Below are 27430 nucleotides of genomic sequence, written 5' to 3' on the forward strand. Positions count from 1 at the left end.
TTAGCCGATCAGCCGGGTCGGTCAATAGCTGTCCATATGTGTCTTTTACGGGCATCGTAGCATTCTTCTTAGTCCCACTAAGGCAATGTGAGACAGCGTAGTCTACTATCGTAGAGGACACAAATGTTGCCGGTATTTGCGGTTTTCTCGACTTCGTCGGCTAGGGAGTCCGCCCACGCTCTTTTACCTCGTCTACAGGAGTGTTTCACTTCCTTCCCGAGAGTCGAATAACGCTGACGGGCTACGGCTTTGACTCCTCGTGTTTTCGCTCGCTCTATCGCGGATTTGGCGTTCCTTCGCTTCGCTCCTCTATCTTCCTCCAGGTGTCATCTGTGATCCACTGCTTTTTCCGGGTGCGTAGCTCACCCAAATTAAACTTGCAGGTGGGGATGAAGGTGTTCTTGATGGCGCTTCATTGATCTTCTATGCTTCCACCTTCTGGAGTATCCGCGGCATGGTTCTCCAGCTCCTCGATGATGGACCTTTTCACCGCAACGCCTTCCAGTCGGCGTATGTTGCACCGGCGCCCGATTTTTTTCCTCCTATCGATGAATCCTTGCAATGCGCAGCCGGATCTCGCCGATTAGGATACGATGGTCAGACGCCGTTTGTTCCGTGCGTCAAGAAGGCTCAGTCTCCAATTTCGGCTGATGTAGATGTGGTTGATTTTATTTTCCGGGACGCCATCACCCATGTCACTTTGTGCACTGATCGATGGGGAAAGAGCGATCCCTCAATCAACATGTCATTGTTGCCAAAAACCTCTTCAAACGGCTCTCCGTTTTCGCTCTTTTCTCTGAGACCATGACGTTCCATGACATGCTCATAGTCCGAGTTGTCAGAGCCTTCGCGTTGAAGTAAGTCGCCCGTGAGGATCTTTATATCACTTTTTGGAATCTTATTTACGAAAGCATTCAGTTGGCTGTAAAAGTTCTCTTTGTCTTGCATTTCGGCAGCATCGGTTGGCGCGTTACATCGAATCCATGTTCTGAATCTGGCTTCAATTACCCTCTCATTAATAGGTTCCCACTTCATCTCCATCAGCGCAGGTTTGAGCACTGAGCAGGAAACCTACTTCACGGTTACGAGGAGCGTGTTCACCTCGTAGGCCAGAGTATAACAGAATTTGACCCGATGTCAATCTGTGTTCCCCAAAGTTCGTCCAACGAACTTCGCTTAGTCCTGGGAGCTCAAGCTTCATGCATGCCACATTGACTAGCTGTGCCGGTTTAGCCTGCTGGGCTAGGATTAATACATTCCAATTTCCAATTCTTGTCCGTGTTTTCGCGCTAAAAGTCGTTGCTGTTGAATCAGTTTGAATCTTTCATTTTCGGTTCCTGTAACGTTTTTTATTAGGTTTCGGGAACAAGAGTAGGTTGTTGGCCGAAGGTCCCCTATCTACCGTGGTGGGGCTGCCACCTTAAGTATAGATTCCGGTGGAGAAGCAGCTCATATTCAGCCGCTGGATGCCAGAACAGACGCTGTTTTAGCCGCACCTCCTTGGTGAACAAACGCTCGAGACGTATCTCCTCAGTCTAGCTGAAGTCAGAAGGACAACAGTACCCAGGCTGCACTACCAGCTAAGCCCACAATTCTTAACTAGCGGTCTTTGTCATCGACTGACCCCCCGTGGAAGCATAAGGTAGGGACTTATGAGGACCAGAGCTTGTATCGACCCACCGTTTTGCAGCCATTTCTAAGAGTGTTCAAATTTCTGAATAAATTCTTTAAAAAAAATAGAAAGAGATAAGTGAACAAATTATTTGGAACACAAGTAAGGCCTGAAGTTCATTGCGACAGATCATGACTCTAATTATGACTCACATATAGGGTTTTATGCTTCTTATTTTCATCTGACAATAACTTAGGCCCCTGTTATTAATTTTGGCAGACCAGTGGAACTAAAAGCGAAGCGAGCATTGTTCGGAGTACGAAGCACCCAGGCAGAAATCAACATAAAAAGAACAATGTTTGATGCTGCATGCAGCCATGCCAAACATAAAAAGAGTGCCATAAATGAATAGCTTCGCGATTTGCATTTAATTTTGAGTTTTCTCCTCTCATCTATGATTTCTGCGCAGTTGATGAATGGTGCCAGTCAGTAGTTTAAAAAGCCTAAATAAAACAAACGAAAAGAGAAGAGAGCTTCCATCCCCCCGGAAGAAGTGATTAACGAATGAAAGGCTACTAAAGCAGCAATGTGGTTGATGATGCAAAGCGAATGCAGAGTTAGGTGCAAACATAGAGATAATTACAAATAAGAGTGAAATTGGTACAAATCACGAAAGCAGCCAGTGCTTGTGGAAGAGTGCAATAGGAAAGTGAGACAAACTGAAGCAGGAAAAACAAACACCAGCTGTGGGGAAACAAACCATGAAAAGTCGTCTGCTGACCACGCTCACGTGGTTGGCACTGGTGCAGGTGCTGGTGGTCCTAGTGAATCATCACGGTTGCGCATCAGCAACAGTCAATCTCACCGAATCTAATGGATCGACTCCGTACGTGGTATCAGAGCCGGAGATCCCCTACGAAGAACTGGAAGAACCCCGAGTTCTTCCTCTCCAGGCGGCTTTGCCCGTCAGTGTAAAGGAGCCTACTCCAGTTCCTTCTATCGTAACGGATGCTGACAGTCGGAGTAAGCGAAAGTTTCAAGCTCTGGGGAATCAAGCCCCCGACCAAGCTCACTCTGATATTAACACCGTGTTGAAAGTGATCTTGGAAGAACCCGAGATAAACGATGAACCTTTTACTACAACGCATGGTTATCCCACATTTTCGGCAGATGATAATTTCGGTAATTTATTTCTTGTTGATTTCATTTACTCTTATATATACGATCATAAATGCAGGTTTCCTAGCAAGCATTAAAAAATTTCGCTAATTAACATTGATCCCCGTTATCATTCCAGTTCCCAGCAAACCGTTGAATCTGAGTGTTCTAGAGGTGACTTCGACGACCATCAAGATTACCTGGCGAGAACCGGAGAAACTGAATGGGGCCATACATGGCTACCGTGTGTACTATGTACACCAGAACCAGACGTTGCTGCACCTGCCGATCCTGAAGGCCGATGCTGCTGTTAATTCCGTCTACACGTATACGCTGTCGAATCTCAGTAAGTATCATCCGTTTTCGAGTATATTATTTTTCGGGAATAGTGACTCCAGCATTTTGATTGTATCGTTCTTACTTTTGCACTACACAAAATATTCTTATAGGCGCATATTGGTCAGACAACAGTTGCGTAAATTCATTTGACATACTTGGGTTTTAGACCCCAATTTTTACCAAAGGTTCGCCGGCATTGTTTAAAAGCCCATACAAGATTTTTTTATTCTGAACTCAATGTGAAATGTCCAGGAAAGCTTGAAATCAAGAATAACTCTAACGTATTTTAACTGATCAGTCTCATCAATTTCAAAATCAACGAAACGCAAAAGTCGAATGCTATCACGGAATAGCCTTTCCGTGAAAAGAACAATGAATGTTTTACTCGGATTTATTGTGGATTTACCGGCTACTTGTATTCTACCGGTCGCTTCAGTATGGTCTTCAAAGTAGCCGTTTTATAAAAAGAGTAACTTAAAAATGCTTTAAAACATTTTTATTGTATGCGCTATTCCTCGTTGCCACTAGCTATTCAGCGACATTCATTTTTTGACAATCAAGTTGATTTTTATATGTAAACGGCTACTTTATAACGGCTACTCAAGTAACCAGTAGAATACAAGTACCCGGTAAATCCACAATACCGACAGGCCATATTGGCGACACAACCCTTCAACTACCTGAAGATCGCTTTGCATCAGGTCGAAAAGGGAAAATGTTAGGTTGTCGTTGGCAAAACCTTAAGTTGAAAAACCGTTGTTATTGAATTGTCTCAATAGCGTATCTGCTACGATATTCCACAAAAGTGATAACAAGACTCCCCCAATCGCTGCGTGGCGCAATGTCGAAAACAGATGTCGATTGTTGAGCATTTGGTGAATCCAATTGGAAATCATTGGAGATATACCATGACTCCGTGCGGTTTCCAATATAGCAACGTATGACATGTTGTCAAAAGCACCCTCGATATCTAAGAAAACGCCCAAGCAAGATTATACTTATGAGTGTATGCTTTCTCGATATCGTGAAAGAGTCACAGTCGACATTCCAGATTGGTAAGCATGTTGTTTCACATTAAAAGGCAAGACGACCAGATGAACATAACGGATGTGATCATCGCCAATGCGTTCTAAGCATTTCAGAAGAAAATAGGCCATACTTTTAGGTCTAGAACTCTTCGCTTCTTCATGCGAACTGGAACTTCATTAAACTGGAATCATGTGTACAAATGTTCCTTCAGTCGGATCGTTTAGCAGACCGAAGAGCTTCCTGGTAGTCCTTGCGAGTCGAATGTTTCCAGAGCTTCGTCAGTTCAGAGTTCCACCAAGGGGATTCTCTTGTAGTCATCACAGATTGTAGAGTGCAAGCTTCTTCAAAAGCTTCCATGATGAAGGTTGTTGTAGTATTAACGACATCATAAATCACTTGGAGAGTCAATGGATGGTGAGTATCCATGAAAGGTGGCCTCAACCAAATCGGTTCAGATTCCTGAAACGCAAAACATACGAAGTAACATTCAAGTGTTCAAAACAGATGTAGCGATGCTCAGATAAAGATTCTTCATCTAACACATGCCAATTTGTCAACTCGTGACTAATTCTGCTTGAGCAAAGCGTTATGTCTAACACTTCCTCTTTGACAGATATCATGTAAGTTGAGCGATTGCCTCTGTTAAGTAATCCAAGATCTGTACTATTTAAGTACTCCATTCATCAAACTAGAGCCTCTCAAGTTAATGCCTGAGCTGAACCAGATGATATGGTGAACATTAGTATCACTGTCAACAATTAGCGGAAGGCCTTTTGAATTGTAATGCGATGACTTGTTTGACGCATCCGTAGGGGACGATTCATCATGCGGTAAATACACCGAACAATAGATGTATTTCCTGTTGAGACATCAATTGTGATAACACATACATCTCTGGTGGTTAGTTCAGAGATGTGTTTAGCAACAACGATTGCGTTGTTGACAAGCACACAGGCTCGCGGCCACACCGAGTTTTCTATTTCATTCTTACTGAAAGTAGCAAACACCGGATACACAAGGTTTCCTAGATAGAAATTCCCCTTACGAAAGTAAGGTTTTTGGACTAACGCCGCTCGGGTTGTACCATTTTGCATAAGTCTGCAAATATTGATCGTTGCTGTTCTTTTATGCTGAAGATTGATCTGAGCTATCCTAACCACAGCCACTACCCAAACTAGGCAAGATTACACTCTTTACAATCATAGGCCAACAAAGAACAGCTGCAATGAAACCAAATCGGTATCGTTTGGAAAACGCCAAAGGCGAGGATGCACAGAATACATTGTGTAAATTGCGTAATGCAAAACCATATTGGGTAAAATTTAAACTAACCAACAATATCTTTATAATCCCGCTTTTATTCAGCCTAAAGTTTGAGACTAAAGAAGGGCAGCTAATTGTTCCCGAGAAACACAAGGTCCATTGCGCAATAGCTCCAGTTGGTACAGTAAGAACAAAATACTATGAAGGATACCCTGGTACTCCACAGGTCCCAGATTGAGGGTGGTTCCTGAATAGTGGATTCCACCAACGTGACGTAGCAGGCGCCATTCTCGCCAAAAAAAGATAACCAACCATACCAAGCATGCTGAAGTTGTCTGTTAGTACCAAGCACTGATGAGATTGCATCAGTTCCTTATGTAACTGTAGCTAGACTGGCAATATTGGAGTACAATCTACGGGCGTTAAATCAAGCTAAAGCTTTGTTTATGCATCTTTTCAAAATTCTTTCAAACTCTTTCCTAAATTGTACCTAATCTTCCATTTGCAGAGCCCTACACCGATTACAAAATCATCGTCGCTGCGTTCACAAAGAAATTCGATGGCGAACCATCGGAAGTATCCCAGCGGACGGACATCAGCGGTCCCAGCGCACCGAAGGTGGTCAATCTTACCTGCCATTCTCAACACGAGCTTCTATTTGGTTGGCACATTCCGCAAACCTACTACAACACAATAGACTACTACATTATAAGCTACCGTAACCTAGAGCACAGTGAATACAAAGACATTCGGTTGAGTGCAAACGCCTCGATCGTAGAAACATCGGTAAGATCGATGGGAATTGGTTGATTAAGGTTTGCCTACATTTAATTGAATAATTGCTATTTCGATTGCAGATGATCATTCCAAATCTAACGACCAATTCAGTATACGAGGTGAAAGTGAGAGCTGCTTCAGCTAGCGTCATTAACCCAAAGCAAATCATTCTCGGATCCTACTCGGAACCTAAAAAAGTAAGTCAAGTTTTGGGATATCTAGAGATACGGTAAATTTTATCGAGATAATCTTCGACTTCACAGATATCACTTCAACTTCACTGTGAAAAAATTCCGCAACCATCGCAGCGCCAGGTATATGATGATTACAACCTTGCTGTCTTAGCCGGAATTGTGTTTAGCTGCTTTGGATTGTTGCTGATCGTGCTGTCGTTCCTGCTGTGGAAGTAAGTAAACCCTCTTTTCTAACATTCGCGATCCAGCTATACCTACCACGAAAAAGATAAAAATAGTACAAATTCTAGCATCCATTCTGACTGTGGTTTGACTCGCCGCGCCGCCGGGAGTCGGTAGATATTCCATAAACATATGCGGGTCGTGGATAAAATTAGCCAAATGCTGCTCGCACACTGCAGCGGTTTGCTACTGCTGCACATATGTGGATTGTGCGAAAGGCATTGTTGGTAATATTCGCTAATTACGCGCAAGAATGTACACACCCGGAATTTCGGTCACTTGATGCCGATTTGGTACAATCATATTAGTAAAATTTAACAAGCTACGCTATGCATTTCAAACTGCATCTTCCTATCTATCAGACTGATCCTGTTCTTCTGAAAACTTTGGCTCGTGACAAGGACGATTGTGTAACAAAAGATTTCGGCTCAGTTATGCCCATGTGGCGCCCGAGCATTCCAAATAAACGAATAAGTAAAAAAATGGACGATTGCCGCGATTTCTTGTTCTATGGATTCCTTTATATTCTGTAGCTGTTGTTCATTATAAAAGATTGAATTAAAAGGTTTAACGATAAATGTGACAAGATTTCAACACTGCTTGACTCTACCTGAAACTGGGAGGAAAGCGTTTCTCAAGAGACATGGCGTATTGCATGCTTTTCTTTTTTAAATTCAAAATTCAGAGGATTCGTATTTTCTGTATGCTCATCTGTGAAGATATATCGTATGCATTATTTAATCAAATAACTTATATATCTCTCTCTCTCTCTCTTCTTGGCGTAACGTCCTCATTGGGACAAAGCCTGCTTCTCAGCTTAGTGTTCTATGAGCACTTCCACAGTTTTTAACTGAGAGCTTCCTCTGCCAATGACCATTTTGCATGTGTATATCGTGTGGCAGGCACGAAGATACTCTATGCCCAAGGAAGTCAAGGAAATTTCCTTTACGAAAAGATCCTGGACCGACCGGGAATCGAACCCGTCACCATCAGCATGGTCATGCTGAATACCCGTGCGTTTACCGCCTCGGCTATATGGGCCCATATAAATATAACCCATATAACTTATATATGTGCATTCCATTACGAGTAAAGATTGGTGGTCAAGTCCAAAGAAGCTATCGAATGGTTCGGTTGATGCTTTTTCTGTCTTATGTGATTCAGGATTTTTCTTTGCAAATGCTGATCCTGGCATAATGTGCAGCTACTCAATTCCAAAGGCTGGAAAATATGGATGCCATTTACGTAAAAAAAAACAGAAATACTCAATCCCTGAGACCTCAACCCCATTTTCTCTACCGAATTCGTTGGACCAACAACCAATAGTGGACCCCCTGCAAATATTCTCAAATTCCCTGCTCAAATCAGTTTTATGTGGTGAAACTGGGCTGGAAAGCGATAAGTCGGATATTTTTAGAAAATGTGTATGTAAATGTAAAAAAGTCTGGAGTACCACTTTTGGTTAAATCTTAGAGGGAACACTGTTGTCACCGATTGAACATGCTAAGAGAATACGATCTACACAATAGTGGACCCCAACAACTCAATTTCAAATAATTATTTTATAAGAAATATAAGGTGTTTTTGTACCGTTTTCATGTGCAATATGTAGGAAAGATATAGAATTTGTTGTGCAACTATTGGTTAAGGCAATTCAATTCAGATATCATACTGTTTTCATGATCAGAGAAAATTTCAACTACACTATGTAATAACACTTCGTTCATAGAGTATTTAACCAATAGTGGACCCCTTTCGACTTTCCGTTAAAAAAAACCCTACAAACATGATAACCAGAAGTGTTATTTTCATCGTGTCGTGAGTAGCCTACAGTCAGACAAAAAAATATTCCGGCGAATAATAGTTCTTGTTTTCAGGGGCATTGAGAGGTGTTTTCAATGTTCCAGCTGTGTTCTAATCAGACAAAACGGTACACGCAAAACAAGAAAAGCTACCAAAAATTGAGATATGCCTTTTCTACCAATTTATGTATTAAAAACATACAGAAAATGTGATAAATCATAATCCATTCGTTGTATGTAGATGCGCTACACGGTTCCATAGCTTCCATACCACTACACACGAACACCTCCATTCAAACCCGAAAAGTTGAACCGGGTTGCGTCTAAAAATAACTTTCGCTTCGCTGATGAGCTTCGCGTCCTATTGTCTACATGGAATTTTCCACTTGCACACAGCAACCTGCTGGATGCGGGCTTTTCATTGCACAATGGGTCTAGAGACTCTAGAATCGTATTTACGAAGACAAAAATGTTTCTGCCAAGTTCTGTCATTTCTTTTTTTTTTCATTATTGTGAAATGATTACGGTCAATCAAGTGTGGTTTATCCAAAAATCTGCTGATTAATTATTCTCTATACAATATCAGAATGTTTCACAAAGTTATAGCAAATTTACAAAAATAAAACATTCGATTGATTTGATTGATTTGTCTTTATTCAAGAGACTTTCAGACCTTGGATAAACATTCGAATCATTAGAACTTTTCGAAAAGTTTTCAATAAACTGCAACTTTTTTGCCTTTGGTCATATTTTAGTCGAGTCCAACGATACATGAAGACCAATACATTAGTCACAAACTTTCAAAATTAAATTTAATTCGGTTCGCTTAGTCCTAAGGTACAGTAATTTGATAAACGGAAGTCAAAAACTAGATATAGATAGAAGGGCTCTAATGTCGTGCAAAGTTGAATAATCAATCAAGCCCAAATTTGCACCAATTAAATCAAACTCGTTGAGGAACAAGTAATCAAAATTTGAATAGTTTTGGTGGACTTTATAAAAGGATACAACTTGCTAAAAATGTTTTAGGCAATTTTTAAAACTTAGCATATTTTTGTATATACCACTAGGCGGTGCTAGAGGTCAAGCAAATTTTAAATTTAATATATCTCAGAATTCTGGTCACTTACAAAGTTGGTGTCTTTGACAATTGTTGTTTGGTAGGTCAAGGGCTTACAGTTAATGGTCCACTTGTTTCGAAATTTTGCCATAAGGAAGCGCAAGTTACACATTTGCAAAATTATGGAAATGAATGTTTTTTTTCTTCGAAAAGCAATCAAAAAGCTGTAATTTAGTTTTCTTTAAACATATTTAAACTTAAGTCAAGTCAAAGGTTTTTCAAAGAGCTATATATTAGTCAGAAATGTGCAAAATTTCATTTCATTTGGTTCACTTAATCCAGAGATATAGCAGTTTAACGAAGAACACTCAAATATGAAACATTTTACTAGAGTCGCTCCAACTTCATGTAAAACTATCCAATCGAGCTCAAATTTGTACCATTTATGGCTAATTAGTTGTGCAACTAGCAGATAAAATTTGAGAATATTCCCTACACATTATAGAAAGTTACAGGTTGCTGAATATATTCGAGATAATAAGTAAAAGATACATGCTTCTACTAATTTGCAACTAACGTCGTCTACTGACAGAATCCTGAACCAATCAGCTAATCAACTGAAACGCTTTAATAAACCAAACAACATTGCCGAAGAAACCAACTTTCTAAGTAATCAGAGTTCTGAGATATATGGAATATAATAATTAATTTATCGTCAGCGCTACTTAAGCTGTTAGTACACAGGGTCAAATATTTGTTCAAAAAGAAACCAATGCTCAAACATCTTGTTTTACTCGATCGAATTTTCATTAGTGTCAAACTGATGTTGTTTCTTGAGTTCTTTTCTTGTCAAATATTTGACCCTGTGTACTACTGGCCTTAGTGGTGGAATTTTGAATCAAACGGCCCATTACCAGTAAAACCTTGGCTGGCCTAACAACTTTGCCAAGTATACCGAATATTTAAGTAATCATGGTGCTAAGATGTACGGTATGGAAATTTCGCCAGTGCTACGTCTTTCTGTCTGTGATATCTGTCATACCAGAGACAAACAGACGCAACACTGATGAAATGTTTATACCAAATATCTCATCATCCTGGTTACTTAGAGAGTTGGTGTCTTCGGCAATATTATTTGGCTGGTCAAGAACTAACAAATGATGAGCCGTTTGATACAAAATTCCACCACAAGGCAGCGCTAGTGAGCAAACAAATATTATATTCCATATATCTCAGGACTCAGATCACTTAGAAAGTTGATGTCTTCGGCGATGTTGTTAGGTTGGTTACGGCCGCTCAGTTGATTAGCTGATTGGTTCAAGGTTCTGTCAGAAGGCGGCACTAGTTACGAATTAATTGAAGCATGCAACTTTTATTTATTATTTCAAATATATTCAGCAAGCTGTAACTTTTTCAAAAATGCACCAAATATTCTCAAATTTTTCCTGCCAGTTGCACAACTAGTAAGCTATAAACGGTACAAATTTGGGCTCGATTGGATAACTTTACATAAAATTGGAGCAACTCTAATAAAGTAGTTCATATTTGAGTGTTCTTCGTTTAATTGCTATATCTCTGGATCAAGTGAACCGAATGAAATGCGACATTGCACAATTATGACTAATACATAGCTCTTTGAAAAACCTTTGACTTGACTTGGACACGTTCAAAGAAAACAAACTTACAGCTTGTTGATTACTTCACGAAAAAATATCAATCATTTGAATGATTTTGCAAATGTGTAACTAGCGCCGCCTAGTGGACCATTAACTGTAAGCCCTTGACTCACTTAACAACGTTGTCGAAGACACCAACTTTCTAAGTGGTGAGAGTCCTGAGATATATGAAATTTAGAATTTGCCGTTTATTGGTGGAATTTCTAATTAAACGATCCATCACCATTCATCATGGCATCGCAAATAAAATTATTAGAAAGAAGATTTTTGAATCAGTTTAACCAGACGAACCACCCTAACATAACAATAATAGGGAATAGGGTCAACAATTGAAAATAAACTTTCTAAAACACAACATCCCAAAGAACATTCACTCATTTAACCAACATTGCAATGACTTTTTATTCCACATTTGATTGAATTACAGTTTAACATTATTTCATCACAGCTTGTAATCAGGCGTTGTTCAAACAAAAGTGGAGAAGTTATTCAGCAATCTTTTCTGCAAGCGCGATACAGGCTTTACAGTTGGAAGTAATCTGTGTTATATCAGCCTCATATTAAACTTGTATTCAGCTATAATAACCTGCTGCGAAAACAAAAACAAATTGAAGTGCGAGGTGCAATCATGTTTATTTGTCGCATCTCAACGCATTTATAACACACAAGCTCTTCTAAAAATTTCTTAACTTGGGATTTGAACTCGTGATCTCCCAATCACCCGTCGCATGCCTTGCCGACTACGCCATCCTGGAATTGGTAAGTTGCTCGCTGAGAGTGTAATATGTTCGTAATGCTGTGAATGATCAATATTCTGATTTATGGAAGGTTGTAAATATTTCTTAAAAAAAAGTTGTGAAAATGACTGCAACTTTGAAATTGCTACGCAAATAAGCAAATGTTTCGAATATTTTGCATTGGTGTGCAACAAACATCAATACATATTTAATAATGAGGAACGTTCCAGTACTGCTCTATTATAATCACTTTGACCTGTTGTTCAATCGAAATGTGATAATCGAACAAATAAATCATGAACCCGTTTAAATAGCTTACTGTTAAGCTATTTATCCCACAATAGCTGAAGTATTAACATCGCAAGCATTTGTTCAACTTATGTAGACCACAATAATCAGCTATCGGAAACTGTGGAACATAAGCTTTTCAACGCGTAGAAAAAAGTCCTTCTTCACCTTATATTGAAGTTAGTAAGGGCAAATCGAACAAACAAAAATTTCTGACGTTTGTTAAGCTTATAATTAAATTATTGTTCACATACGTTCCAAATGTTGCGCTCTGGCTTATTTACAATGTAAATAGCATCATTTCAGCTTATTATTCAGCATTTGGTTTTGTTCAGCTGCGGATGTTATAAACCAACAATAGTTCGACATGTATGCTTATCAATGACTTTGAATTGTTCCTTGGGATGTGTCTAAAAACTTAAAGCTGAAGCTTAAACAGTTTTGTCTTCGCAAATACGGCTCTGAACCCATTGTGCAGTGTGGCGGCTGTATCACTTCCATCACCAAGCCACGTTTGTGTTGATGATGATGGCTTTCAGCCTCTTGTCTATTCATGTGCAGTTATAGCCGTGCTGGTTAGAGCGCAGGATACTGTGTATCACCATGATAGTGTCTCGGTTCGATTCCCGCCACCGCCCGTATTTCTTTTTAAACATGTATTGGTATTTGATGCCGCCGCTGCTGCCATGATCATTCTAAAAATAGAACAAATAATGAGAAACCAGTGCGACAGAGCACACACACGCACACATGCGAAATTTTCCTTTTCCAGATTCTAGGAAGCCAATACAATTTTTGGTATACTGCCACCTACCAATTTTTGTATTTGCAAGGCCCTAATACAATATTTGTATGTATATGTTTCATACCCAATTGTATTAGAATCTGCCAATCTCAGGTTGCGTGTATGCTAATTTTTCCGAATTTGCACAATTGGAATGTGGGGGCACTGCGTGAGCGATTCCACTTAGAAGCTGTACAATGCCTAAATGTAATCTATTCTAATTCCAATATATCGAACTGATTGCCGTTGCGCTGCTTTCACTTTCTACCCTATCATGGTATACCTAATGATAAGCACGAGGAATGTTGATGTGTGGCTGTTGGTTGTTTCGTTTTTCCAGTCCGATTGATGGTCCATTATGAGGTGCCGTTCACCGATGTCCATGTATCCGGGTCCGTTTGAGCCATGGGCTCAGAAGAGGGTCAGTGTCAGCTGCTCAGAGCAACTGACGAAAGTGCCAGGGCTGGGATCGAACTAATGACCATCTGCTCATGAAGTAAACGTGTGACCAATTGCCCCACGGGCTCCGGCAGAATGTACATATTTAGCACCGGCGGTATGCGCTAATGCTTGTATTTATTTATTTTTTATTTTATATTTAAAAAATCAGGAATAGAACAACTTCTGTTGAAACCCAATTATAGTTCTTTTAGTTAATTCTTCAGAGTTTCTGGTAGTATTCATGGAGGGCTTTTTAACTCATCAGGAAAGTTAACAAACTTACAAAATTCAGCGGGTTTATGTAGAATCACTGTATAGCAATCCCCGGATAGAGGTAAGGAGATCAATAATAGCATATTTTGATTTGGAGATGAATATGTGATATTTGCTTGATTTATATAAGAGATAAATGATCTAAAAACAATATCATAAATTTAAATTATCATCATATCATTGTATATCTTAAGGCCTTACCTCGTGGGAGTTCATGGAGGACATAGATCATCTTTGGAAAGTAGTTCTAGAACCAAACTCCATGGACCTGTAGAATGTTACACCGTATCAGTTATGTAAGAACAATCCCTTGATTACACTCTTAGATCTTAAGGCCTTAACTCGCAGAAATTTATGAAAAACCAAGCATATAATTGAAAATGTATTATCTTCAGCACAATGCTCAATGGGCATGTAGGATGTTACACTGCATCAGTAATGTGACAACAAACCATTGATAATGCTTGTATATTTTCATGTCTTTACTCGTAGAAGTTCTTGGGGGATCTAGAAAATCTTTGGAAATTAGTTCCTTACAGAAAAATGGTTCATGGACCTATAAGATGTTGCAACGTATCAGTAATGTAACAGCAAACCATTGATTACGCTTATAGACCTTAAAGCCTTTACGCGTGGGAGTTCTTGGCGGATCTAGATCTAGATCCAATCCATGCGTTGGAAGGACCAACGCATATTACAATTTTTTGATCAAAAACTAACATTTTGTCATAACTTTTCGAAATATTGATAAATTTTCATAATTTTTGGAGTGAAAGACTCTTTTTCAAAAAGGCTTCGAACAACCTTGACACCCAAAAGAAATAATTTGAATTGAGCTAAAAAACTTCAAAAGAAACTCTTGCCCCACTCGAACTTTTACCCCACTCTACTCTATGATAACTGCAAGTAATCCGACAATTTTCATTAAGTATTACAGAAGGGCTGTGTTATCTCGAGATAGATTAAAGGTGTACTGGACGATTTATAAATATATAGTTTTGGAAAAAAAAAACAAAAAGAATTATATATATGCTTTCAGTGCATCCATCCTCCCAATGGATCACATGTGATCCACCCCGAAAATCAAATTTTTCATTTCTATAGTTTTACATACATCTTTTGTTATGGTGATTTGTTTAGAAACCATTTTATCTATTTATAAATGTCAAAAAACCTTGTGGGAAAGAAAGGGTTTACACCCCAAAATATTCTCTGCGATCTTCCTTGGAAGCAGTATGCATTCTGCTCCCCATAACCCATCCCTTGTCTCCTTCCTCATTAAACCCTAGATTCAACCCTTACTACTAAAAAGAACGTTCTGGAATGTTCTGGAGTATTGATCTTCTTAAAGTTTCGAGAATCTCCTTGAAGTTTCTGGACGCTTCAAAAGGGGAAAAATCTTCTGCAGCATTATGGAATTTCTTATTTTTCTTTTTCTTGACCTAACATCTAACTGGGACAAATCCTGCTTCTCAGCTTCTGTCTTTAAGCTCTTCCATAGTTATTAACTGAGAACTTCCTTTTCTAACGACCACTTCTAAGCTGTTAAAGTTTTTAGAAAAGAACCTTCTAGAACGTTCTCAACATCAAACTTTAGAAAATTCAGAAAACTTAATGGAAGTTAGGGAACAAGCAAAAAAGAGCCATCTGGAGTGTTCTGGAACATAAAAATCTATAAAATATAGAAACCTCCTGGAAGGCACTGATTGTTCCAAAAGTAAAACAATCATCTGAGATATTATCCGAATTATCACACTTTCTCAAATACAGAATACTTTCTGTAAGCCACTAAAGGTTTCAAAAAAAGGAAAGAGAAGAACCTTCTGGAATGTTCTGTAACACTTTTTTCATGATTTCGAGAACTTTCTGGAAGTTAATAATCGTTCCAAAAAGAATAAATAACCCTTTGGGGTGTTCTGGAACATCAAATTACATAAAATTTCGATAACTTTCTGGAGATTACTAAGTGTTTAAAATAGAAGAATAATAATCTACGGGTATGTTCTAGATCATCAAAATTCTTTCGAGAAGGTTCTGGACGTCCCAAAAACAAGATTAAAAACCTTTTTCAAACTTTCAAATGTTACGAAAAGTGTGAAAAGTTTATGAACGTTCCAGAAAAAAAGAAAAATAACCTTCGACAATGTCCTGGAACAACAGAATTTATGAAATTTTTGATATATTTCAGGAAGCTTCTGAACGTGCAAAAAACAGAAAAATCCTCTAAAATATTCTGGAACATCAAACTGTTTTAAATACCTGAAACTTTCTAGAAACTGCTGAAACATTAGAAGCAGCAGAAAAAAAAATACGAAAACGAGCTTTATGGAATTTTTTGGAACATATTTTTTTAATGTCGAGAATGTTCGAAATGTTGGTGAGCATTCATGAAAAAAATATAAAATGGACCTTCTAAAAAGTTCTGGAACATCAAAATTAATGAAATTTCGAGAATTTTCCGGAGATTCGTAAACGTTCAAGAGATAAGCATTCTGGAGAGAGATTATGTAATGTTCTCGAGAACTTTACAGAAATAACTGAACATTCTAGGAATCTGTGGAACTCTCCTTTCTACTATATAAAAGAGTACGACCAGTAGATTTGCCAGTATTTTATGAACCGACAGACGTTTATGTGAAAAAAGTGTTTCAGTGAAGAAGTGTAACTGGAATTTTCAAAACAATCTTTTCGTAGTTAACGTGGCTAGCCACGTTGACGTAACCACCAATTACCATGTCCGCACTCACAAGCAAATATCTATTAAATGTGCATAATTGTGACCAGTTTTATTCAATAGAGCAAAGGATCTAATCACTAGCTTGATATCAACGTGAAAAAAATCATAAACTTTTCATTAATCATTGTTAAAATTTCAAAAGTGTGCTGAAAACTACAGTGGCGCTTACGTCAACTATGCGATTATAGGCAGCGGAATTCACCCACTGATGTATACATTATTGAACGAACTTTGTGAACATTTGTCTACCAGAAAGACTTCATTTATGATTATCTACAATGTATTCTAAGAATTACAGGATATAAAAAAAAAAAACAATAGTAGTCATCGTACCCTGATAGCATTAGCGACGCTCTTTTCAATACGGAAGAAATTGCAAAGATTGTTTGTGTTCGACTTGTTAGTAGATTCCTTCTCGACTATTACAGAACTGTGAACTTTTGTTTGTTAGATATCATAGGACATGTCACGGCTTGAATAATCCATATGGAAGGATCCATATTGGGCAAATGAATTCGTGCTTTCAATAGTATTTGTGCGATGTTTGATTTTCATATTTTTGTTTTTGTTTTTAATATTTGGATTCAGAACTTTGATTAGAGTAATGTCAAAGCAATGTGTTAAGTTGTACCAGTTGTACCACACTATCGACGTTGGTGTTCTGAACCGCTCATGCCAAGAAACGAGCCGTGGAATAATGGATAAAAATCCCGTTGTACGTTCTGGTTTACATGTTTTAGTTTGTAATGTGTTTTCAGTAGTATTCTTTGATGTCTCTAATTTACTACTAACCTAATTTTCGATACATTTTTGAGAGTATACAACTAAGAGAGTTCTTTACTTACTCTCTGACTAACAATTTAGGTTATTCAATACAGCCGGGAGGGAGTTGCCACTTTTTTTCGTTTCAGAGAGCGAGAAATGGTCAAATTGTGCCAAATTTGAATTTGTGCAAAAAAAGCATTCATATCAGTTTTTTTTCACGTTTTCACGGCCTTGGGAGCAATAGGGGAACCCTGGTTTTATACTTTTATCAAAAAAATCAGGAAATTTGGCGTTAGTTTTTTTTTTTTTTTCAAGCACGATGTTTTTGAAAATAAGGTGTCATATCAGTAACAAATTTTGAAAACGACGTATACAGAGATGAACCAGCCGCCGGCTGAAAATCTCTTTAATAAAGATAAATAAATAATAATAATAATAAAACGACGTATAATCAATGCTACACCATTGATTATACGTCGTTTTCAATATTTGTTAATGATATATTTTAATACTAGCTACTCTAAAATAGTCTGATCTTGTAAACCCCCATAAAACTCTGCATTGCAGTTTTGAGTGATTTCCGGTGTTTTTTGTATCCTATCTATGGATAGCCGGGGCCCGTTGCGCAATTGGTCACGCGTTTGCTTCATAAGCAGATGGTCATGGGTTCGATCCCAGCCTCGGCACTTTCGTCAGTTGCTCTTTCCCCCTGAGAGCAGCTAACACCGACCCTCTTCTGAGCCCATGGCTCAAATGCACCCGGATACTTGGACATCGGCGAACGGCAACCCATAATGGACCCCCAATCGGACTGGAAAAGGAATAACTAAAGACACTGTATGCTAAAGACACGAAATCTGATGATTGTTGCTGTTGATGATGATTGTCGCGTCATGACGATGATGCTGTCGAGCAATGCTTTTGAAGCGCGTTTGACATGTCTCCTGCTCGATTGGAATGACATTGACAGCAAATTTGGAATTCCAATTGAAACATTTCGTGTCTTTGCATATAGTGTCTTTAGGAATAACCAACAACCACACATCAACATCCTCGTGCTCATCATTCTACCATAATAGAGTAGAGAGTGAAAGCAGCACAACGGCAACCAGTTCGATACAATTAGAATAGAATACATTTAGGCGCTGTACAAAGTGTAAGTACAGCTTCCAATGGGAATTGCTCACGCAGTGCCCTAGTGGCCAATAGAGCTGTAAATAAGGTCAAGTGATTAAAGAAAAAAAATATCTATTGATACACTGGGAATCACTCATTTATCAATCAGGATTTAAAATACAGGTACTCTGCGATATAACTTACAAAAAAGTTTTCTATTTGTACGTTATATCGATGCAGAGAAACAAAAATTTTCTAGTGTTGATGGATTCGATGTGAAATTAACCCCAAATAATAATTTCAGTTTAATTCACAAAACTAATTATGAAAAACATGAGTTTTCACGAAAAAGTCATTTCGTTTTTTATGCTTCGCTTCGGTATAACGCACATTTTGCTTCGATATAACGTACACTACTTACTTTTCATAATTTGCGCCAATTCTGTGTAAAAAGGATAATAGTGCAACAAAACATTGATTTGTATGATTTCGTAGTTTATCTGGGAGTTATTATTGGAAAAAAAATAAAATTTTCAATGGTGTACGTTATATTGAAGCAAAATGTAGTTATATAGAATTCGCTATGTCCAGGGTACGGACAAATTTGATCTTTTACTTTCAAAAAATCATATCTCGAAAACTAAAAAACAATGAAAACATACATCTCTGATTTTTTGATAGGGGAGTGGAACTATCTCGGCAGGGCTCCTATTTTGGGCACTTTTCTGTTATAACTCAGTCAATTTTGAACCAATTGACACAACTTTTGGAACGCGGTGAGATACGTACTTATAGTATCTAGCCATGTACAAAATTTCAAGTCGATTGGTTCGGAATTAATCAAGTTATATCGAAGAGTCCCCAAAATATCGGCCACTGCCCAAGTGGCTCGCTACCCTATGTAACGCCAAATTTCTTGACATTTCTGATGAAAACATAAAACCAGGTTACCCCTTTGGTCCCGAAACCATAAAAACGTGAAAAAAACTGATATATTTGCACACGTTTTGCACAAAAACACAAATTAGCCCCTTTTACGTATTTTTCCTGAATACCTAAACTCTAAAGCTTTCAAATAAAAAAAAAGTTTAAAATCAGTCATCTGGTTCAAAAGTTAAGTTTTTTTGAAAGTTTTGATAAATACTGATTTATGGACTACCTTATCATTAAATTGGTCACCCTAATGACGAAATAAAAAAAAATAAGGGTATTATTCTCGATAAACTACAAACCCGTCAAGTATCACGGCATTCGGAGTTGCATTATATAGATTGTCTACGGAATGGCTGTTTGTAGAGAGAGCATAACAAATGTAACAAAATTCCCTAGTTGGGCCAAAATACCTCCAAAATACATCACTGAGAATTAGAGTGGGTCATCCGTTATATGGAAAAATGGCAAATTTTATGGCATCCCATCAAAGCTTTTTAGGTCCTATTTCATAACCCAAATAACTGTGCAAAATTTGTGCACGATCGATTATGTCTACGTTTTATGCATCGCGTTTGAAGTTTATATGGGATTTTACATGAGAAAACATACTTTTTTGCATTTCTTTCATGAGAAGCTCGATTTTTTCTACAGCCATATGTGAAAAAATAGCCTAGGATGTCCCGGAAAACTTTGTCGAAGACCACGAAGCGATCTGATGGCTATTAAAAAAGTTATAGCGTTGGCATAGCTTGCCGAAACAGCATGATTTTGTTGCTATTGTTGCATATGATGTAGCGCGCAAGTTTTGAATGACAAACACGTACTAACAACCGAGAGTACACGGGGGCAGACGTCTTCATCCTGCTTTCGGTAGCTGAAACCGTAACCAAATTAGGTTGTATTATTATATGATCTTCTACAAAGTTATTCCTTAGGATATCAACAACTTTTTTTTTTCAATTATGAGCCGTATCAAACTTTTCAAACCAGCGTACTGAATAAGAGACTGGAGGTCATACAATTTCCCATATATTTGGTCTGAAGATCCCATACAAAGCTTCAACTCATTTGCGCCAGCTCAGTTTTAAGGACAGACTTGTTAGAATCCCAAAATGGCCACCACAATGGCCGACTTTGGCACCTACTCACGATTTCGAAGGCACAAATCTCTTCGTAAACAAAACCAGTGTACCTGAACTTTTTATTTTAAGCTAATTACAAGTGAGCAAGAACAGAATAATGAAATACATTGTTGTTTGAAGCTTGCATCTTGAGATCTGTGCGTCTGAAGTTTCAATGCAATGTTGAAGCGGGATTTCAAGACGTTTGTCCTTAAACCGATTAATCTGAAATTTTCACAGATTGTTCTTCTCATCCAAAGGCACGATTTTAGAGGGTCCCCTTAAATTTTGCCTTGTTTCTTGCCATACAAATGTGGGCCGGTCTAATAATGATGAACCCTCCTCAACTGGCATTTTACCCCAGAGCCTCCTAAGTTGTTTAGCTCCGGAGAAGCTGCTCAACAGGAAGCCAGCTAAAGTGTGAGACGGCTTAGGAGACGGCATATTGTTTTCGAAAATATTTTAAATTTAAATGTGAATACGAACTAGTAATAATTATTCCTCCGAAATTGATCAACATTTACTCCAACATTCATCTGGACTTTTGAGCCTGATTGTTTCGTTTGTCGTAGCGATTCACGATTAATTCAGCTTTTTCTTAAGAAATCACTCTTGACTCACTACCTTAAAGACCGGAATGTACCCACTAACTCGTTGGAAGCTGGTCGGACAACCAATACCTACGTTACACACACGGATGGAAAACGCAAAAAGCACATCATTTGATTTAATTTCACGAGCGTGTTGCTACAACCACATTTGCTATATGCTACATTTGTTTCCAGACGGCGACGAACGCGACTCGAATTGGTTTATCCAGTTGTTGTCTCCTACCTAGAGCCAGTCTGCCACTCCACTACCGATACTCGCAGGCAGCGCAAATTATTAATGCGTAGCTGTCCATAAATCACGAAACGCCAGAAGGTTTTTATTTTTTTTTGTGTTTCTATCTCTGATTCTAATGATTTCTGTCTAGTTGGGTTGGCCCCAACCCCACACCCTTTCCAAACGAGTCGTAATCAGGGGACGTCACCCTAACTAAGCTGAGCCCCTATCGTTGAATGGCGTGAGCTTTCTTGGTCGTGTAATTCAGTTTTGTTTTGCTCGTAAGTTCGTGCGAACGTGAATCGAACGGTTTTTTGAAGGTCGCATGCCAACATTACTAGGAATAGTAATGTACTGCTGATATTTCGTTTTATTTTTCTGAATAGTTTGAATAAGTGTACCTTTTCATTCTGAATGATGATCATACGTGGATTCTACCAGAAAAGTGTTGTACGAAATTTTCACTAATGAACAAGTACTCGGCTCCCATACCCCATAGATGGGCTTTCTTTGTTTGAACAACGACGACGACGGCGTTGAGAACAGATATCGAATCGCTCAATTTACGACTGTGCGCGATAAGATGTGATAACAGGGCGCGCGAGTTTCACTACGAATGGGTGACAGCAACACCTTAGTGGGGCGCACAGCTTGATCACCAAATGTGAAGGAGGTTTGTTTTGAGGAGTAAGCTACCGGCTCAGTGCGTTGGAGTTTGTAAAACGGAAAATTCTCAATAGTATGGATTCGGGGTTTGCTGAAGTTTTCCTAGTTGAAGCTGAGAAATTTTAATACGCAGTTATATTGGTGACAGCATGCTTAAGCATTGGTACAGGTAAGTTGTAAGGAGTGACATAATTCAAAATCAATATCTTTGCAAAGTTAAGGCATTTTCGAAGCGATTCACTTGTGCTCTCTCTCCATCATTCGTGCTCCATCAGATATGTCATTTCACATTTGAGCCCTTCCATAAACATTGTAGTCTCTAAGGGTGGAGTGACAGCGCCTTATGAAAAGCATACAGAAAGCTGATTTATGTATCAGCTGTGATTTGAACATTATTGTACACAAATGTTAAGCAATCAAATAGAGAGGAATTTCTTTAAAAGTCAAAACTTATTATGTTAATTGCTATCTCTCTCAAGTTGAGAGCATAGTAATCTGATAAGTTAACATAACCGGAAAATATTATGCTTCTGATTGAAATACGAAGTGACCTTGGTGGAGTAAAGCATAAAGCATTATTCTACGAAGAACTAGTTGTCAAAAATGTTTTAGATCTTCCATAAATTTCCACGAGTGGTGGCCTTAAGTTCTACAAGCATAATCAAAAAAATTGATGCTACATAATACTTATGCGTATGTGTAACATTGTACAGGTCCATGGAGCATAGTTGTTTAGAGATGTACTTTTCAAAGATGTTCTAGAGTCTAGACCGGTGATTCCCAAAGTGGGCGAAATCGCCCCCTAGGGGGCGAAAACCAGGTCGAAGGGGGCGAAAATTTGAAATAAACCAAAATTGGGGGGCGAAAATACTAAAAAGGGGGCGATTTTTTTATTAATTTTATTTATTAATCAAACGTTTTGAAATGTATTGTATTGAATGTCAACTGAATCATTAAAGCTCCCTAACATTTCAAGATTTTTTGTTTCTAGGATTCTTGAAAAATTATTATGCGGTTTTATTGGCAATTATCGGTGAAAAATAACGGAAACAGCTTATTTTGCGTGACGCGTTTCGACCTACTATTCTTCGGTCATCATCAGACGCCTAAAACATTATACATTTATTTAATACATTGATACAAGTACAAATACATTACAATTTACAAATCACAAAACACTTACATTCAGCTGGAATCACCCCTTCAACTTCGTCAGTTATATAATACTAATTTACAACACCCATCTCATGCCTACTTTCACCCAACTTTCACCCATTATGCTGTTTCACTCATTCTCTCATACACGCAGTTTTGCTCTCACGGTTGTCTTCGCAACTGAGCTAAAAGCCCGTTGTAAGCCGAGTTGAAGTTCCCACACTCTCTCTGTAGGTTCACAGTGAGATCTTCGCCTCTCTTCTTAATATGAAACACCTCTGCTATGTTCCTGGTTGCCTGGTCTTGGATTCGATCCAAAATCTTCACTTGATCGAAGTTGAAGATATGTCCTTCTTCCATTTTGTGGACTGCCAGGCCCGATTTCGGGTTTCTACCTCGGCAGTCACTCTTGTGTTCCGCCACTCTTACTTCTAGCATCCTTTTGGTTTGGCCGATGTACACCTTCTCGTCAGCCCCACATGGTATACAGTACACCACGTTCTTCTGTTTCCCTGGTGGAATAGGGTCCTTCAGTTTGCTGAATATTTGGTTTTTTATTTTGTTTTGCGGTCTAGAAGCAAGAGTGACGTCATTTTTTCTTAAGACTTTCCTCAACTTTTCGCTAAGACCAGGCACATAAGGGGCGGAAACATATTTCTGTGGGAGTGTAGTTCGGTTGTCGGCCTCCAAGGTGTTGTAGTGTTTGTGTATGCGGAGTCTTTTTAGTTTCTGTATGAACCAGGAGGGGTAGTTGTTTCTTTCTAGGATTTGTGTTGCTTGTTTTAACGTTTCTTCCCGCTTCGCCCCACATGTTAACTTAATGGCGCGATCAATTAGCGCGATCGCGGTATTTTGTTTATGTTGGAACGGGCTTTTGGACGTATAGTCCAGGTACCTTCCGTTAGAATGTTTCGGAAGCCAAGATGTATTTATTTGGTCATCCGCCCGTTCCAACATCATGTCAAGAAACTTTATTTTCCCTCCCACTTCCATTTCAACAGTAAACTGGAGACGATCGTGAAAACTATTGAACGTATCCACGATCGTTTGGATGTGCTCACTTCTAGCTATACACATGCAGTCGTCCACGTATCTACGGTACAGCTTCAGATGTATACCTTTCTCCTCTAGCTGCATCCTGCACTCCTGTTCCAATTTTTCCATCACCACATTGGAAATTACTGGTGATAATGGCGAACCCATGGGTACACCGAATGTCTGTCCGTATACATCACCCTGGTACACGAAGAACGTCGATTCCAATACTAGCTTCACTGCGGCCACGAAGTCCGTTTTGTCGATATTCGTGTGCTGCTCCACTTCTTCCCACCGCTCCTCGAGGCATCGTAGAGCGAAATCGACTGGTACGTTCGTATACAGTGAAACCACATCTAACGAAAAAAGCACCTCGTTCTCGTCCGTCTGGAACCCTGTTATTTCACTGGCGAAATCGAAACTATTGCGGACGTGGGAGTCGTGTTTGCCGACTATGTTACCGATTATGTCCGACAGGTATTTAGCTATGTTGTACGTAGCTGAGCCAATCGTTGACACAACCGGACGGAGTGGCCTGTTTTCTTTGTGCGTCTTCGGTAGTCCATAGATTCGCGGTGGGTTGCAGCTTGACTCCTTCAACCTTCTCTGCGTGCGTCCGTCTATGTATCCTTTGTTGTGCCACTCATCGAGCATGCCGTTGATTTTTCTCAAGACTCTGTTGGTTGGATTGGTCGACACAATTGTTGCCAATCCAACCAACAGAGTCTTGAGAAAAATCAACGGCATGCTCGATGAGTGGCACAACAAAGGATACATAGACGGACGCACGCAGAGAAGGTTGAAGGAGTCAAGCTGCAACCCACCGCGAATCTATGGACTACCGAAGACGCACAAAGAAAACAGGCCACTCCGTCCGGTTTGTGTCAACGATTGGCTCAGCTACGTACAACATAGCTAAATACCTGTCGGACATAATCGGTAACATAGTCGGCAAACACGACTCCCACGTCCGCAATAGTTTCGATTTCGCCAGTGAAATAACAGGGTTCCAGACGGACGAGAACGAGGTGCTTTTTTCGTTAGATGTGGTTTCACTGTATACGAACGTACCAGTCGATTTCGCTCTACGATGCCTCGAGGAGCGGTGGGAAGAAGTGGAGCAGCACACGAATATCGACAAAACGGACTTCGTGGCCGCAGTGAAGCTAGTATTGGAATCGACGTTCTTCGTGTACCAGGGTGATGTATACGGACAGACATTCGGTGTACCCATGGGTTCGCCATTATCACCAGTAATTTCCAATGTGGTGATGGAAAAATTGGAACAGGAGTGCAGGATGCAGCTAGAGGAGAAAGGTATACATCTGAAGCTGTACCGTAGATACGTGGACGACTGCATGTGTATAGCTAGAAGTGAGCACATCCAAACGATCGTGGATACGTTCAATAGTTTTCACGATCGTCTCCAGTTTACTGTTGAAATGGAAGTGGGAGGGAAAATAAAGTTTCTTGACATGATGTTGGAACGGGCGGATGACCAAATAAATACATCTTGGCTTCCGAAACATTCTAACGGAAGGTACCTGGACTATACGTCCAAAAGCCCGTTCCAACATAAACAAAATACCGCGATCGCGCTAATTGATCGCGCCATTAAGTTAACATGTGGGGCGAAGCGGGAAGAAACGTTAAAACAAGCAACACAAATCCTAGAAAGAAACAACTACCCCTCCTGGTTCATACAGAAACTAAAAAGACTCCGCATACACAAACACTACAACACCTTGGAGGCCGACAACCGAACTACACTCCCACAGAAATATGTTTCCGCCCCTTATGTGCCTGGTCTTAGCGAAAAGTTGAGGAAAGTCTTAAGAAAAAATGACGTCACTCTTGCTTCTAGACCGCAAAACAAAATAAAAAACCAAATATTCAGCAAACTGAAGGACCCTATTCCACCAGGGAAACAGAAGAACGTGGTGTACTGTATACCATGTGGGGCTGACGAGAAGGTGTACATCGGCCAAACCAAAAGGATGCTAGAAGTAAGAGTGGCGGAACACAAGAGTGACTGCCGAGGTAGAAACCCGAAATCGGGCCTGGCAGTCCACAAAATGGAAGAAGGACATATCTTCAACTTCGATCAAGTGAAGATTTTGGATCGAATCCAAGACCAGGCAACCAGGAACATAGCAGAGGTGTTTCATATTAAGAAGAGAGGCGAAGATCTCACTGTGAACCTACAGAGAGAGTGTGGGAACTTCAACTCGGCTTACAACGGGCTTTTAGCTCAGTTGCGAAGACAACCGTGAGAGCAAAACTGCGTGTATGAGAGAATGAGTGAAACAGCATAATGGGTGAAAGTTGGGTGAAAGTAGGCATGAGATGGGTGTTGTAAATTAGTATTATATAACTGACGAAGTTGAAGGGGTGATTCCAGCTGAATGTAAGTGTTTTGTGATTTGTAAATTGTAATGTATTTGTACTTGTATCAATGTATTAAATAAATGTATAATGTTTTAGGCGTCTGATGATGACCGAAGAATAGTAGGTCGAAACGCGTCACGCAAAATAAGCTGTTTCCGTTATTTTTCACCGATAATTGCCAATAAAACCGCATAATAATCGTTCACGGTGATCAACCCCGGTCAGTAAAAATCAGTTGGCAAAGAAAAGATGTTAATAGTCAATGAAATCACTAACAAGTATGGCGAAGAAGGACGGCGCACGATTCGGCGGTGTCTCAAAGTGTCTGTAAGGCTGGCGAAAGCGAACAACAGAATGAAGTTTCTGTTGAACTGCAGAAGGTGTAAGATTGTCCCTAACTGTCTCAACATAAGGAATGACATCCGCCTTGAGAACGATGCCTCAAACCGCGAGTTGGAGAAGGTTGTATGGAGACACAAAATACGACTCCTCAGCATCTTGATCGCGGACACGAAGCGAACAATGGCGAGCTTGAAGACGCAGAAACGCGAGGCTTGCCGAAGAGTGCACGAAAGTTTTGACCCAGCCGATTCGGAGAAAGTGAAGAAAATGGTGGAAGACAAGACGGTGGCCGTATACAGGAAAACCCGAGAAGCCGAAAAACGGAAAATTTCCAGACTGCAGGAACAACACGTAAGAGAGATGAATGTGGAAGTGGAATGGGTAGAGAACACCACCGACGTCGAACTACCAGATTATGTGGAGCGAACACTAATGCTCGGTCCAAACTTCAATGTGGAAAGTGAAAAAAGGTTCCCCTATATCGAACTGGTAGCGAGCATAGAAAAGTGCGTCCAAACGAAAGAAAACGCGGACGAAATCAGATCGGAAGTAACAAATGCAATGATTAACCACATGAACTACCAGCGACAACCACGACATTCACCGGATGAGTGGATCCGGAAAGACGTCATCAAGTGCAAAAAGTTCCTGAAAGAAAATCCGAATTTGGTCATCACGAAGGCGGATAAAGG

The 27430-nt window shown here is 39.5% G+C and overlaps 2 protein-coding genes across 3 annotated transcripts in view; one reads left to right on the forward strand and one right to left on the reverse strand.

The window, feature by feature from the left end:
* Positions 1-27430, forward strand: part of LOC109431943 (tyrosine-protein phosphatase 99A) — a 586380-nt gene that overhangs the window by 534450 nt on the left and 24500 nt on the right. The window contains exons 2-6 of one of the 2 annotated variants that reach the window (XM_062846150.1): positions 2082-2794; positions 2910-3116; positions 5910-6187; positions 6259-6375; positions 6442-6584. In XM_062846150.1, the coding sequence (XP_062702134.1) occupies positions 2374-2794; positions 2910-3116; positions 5910-6187; positions 6259-6375; positions 6442-6584 (1166 nt within the window). In that variant the 5' untranslated portion in view covers positions 2082-2373. The remainder of the gene's footprint in view (positions 1-2081; positions 2795-2909; positions 3117-5909; positions 6188-6258; positions 6376-6441; positions 6585-27430) is intronic. The other variant, XM_029856676.2, reaches the window with a different exon arrangement.
* LOC134285439 (uncharacterized) lies at positions 21994-24674 on the reverse strand. Its single transcript, XM_062846154.1, has 2 exons — positions 23002-24674; positions 21994-22924 (listed from the first exon to the last, which is right to left on the reverse strand). Exon 1 carries the CDS (start codon positions 24660-24662, stop codon positions 23136-23138), a length of 1527 nt encoding a protein of 508 aa, XP_062702138.1. The 5' UTR covers positions 24663-24674; the 3' UTR covers positions 21994-22924; positions 23002-23135.

Source organism: Aedes albopictus, chromosome 1, assembly GCF_035046485.1.
Source record: "Aedes albopictus strain Foshan chromosome 1, AalbF5, whole genome shotgun sequence".
In the NCBI taxonomy this organism is placed as follows: Eukaryota; Metazoa; Arthropoda; class Insecta; order Diptera; family Culicidae; genus Aedes; species Aedes albopictus.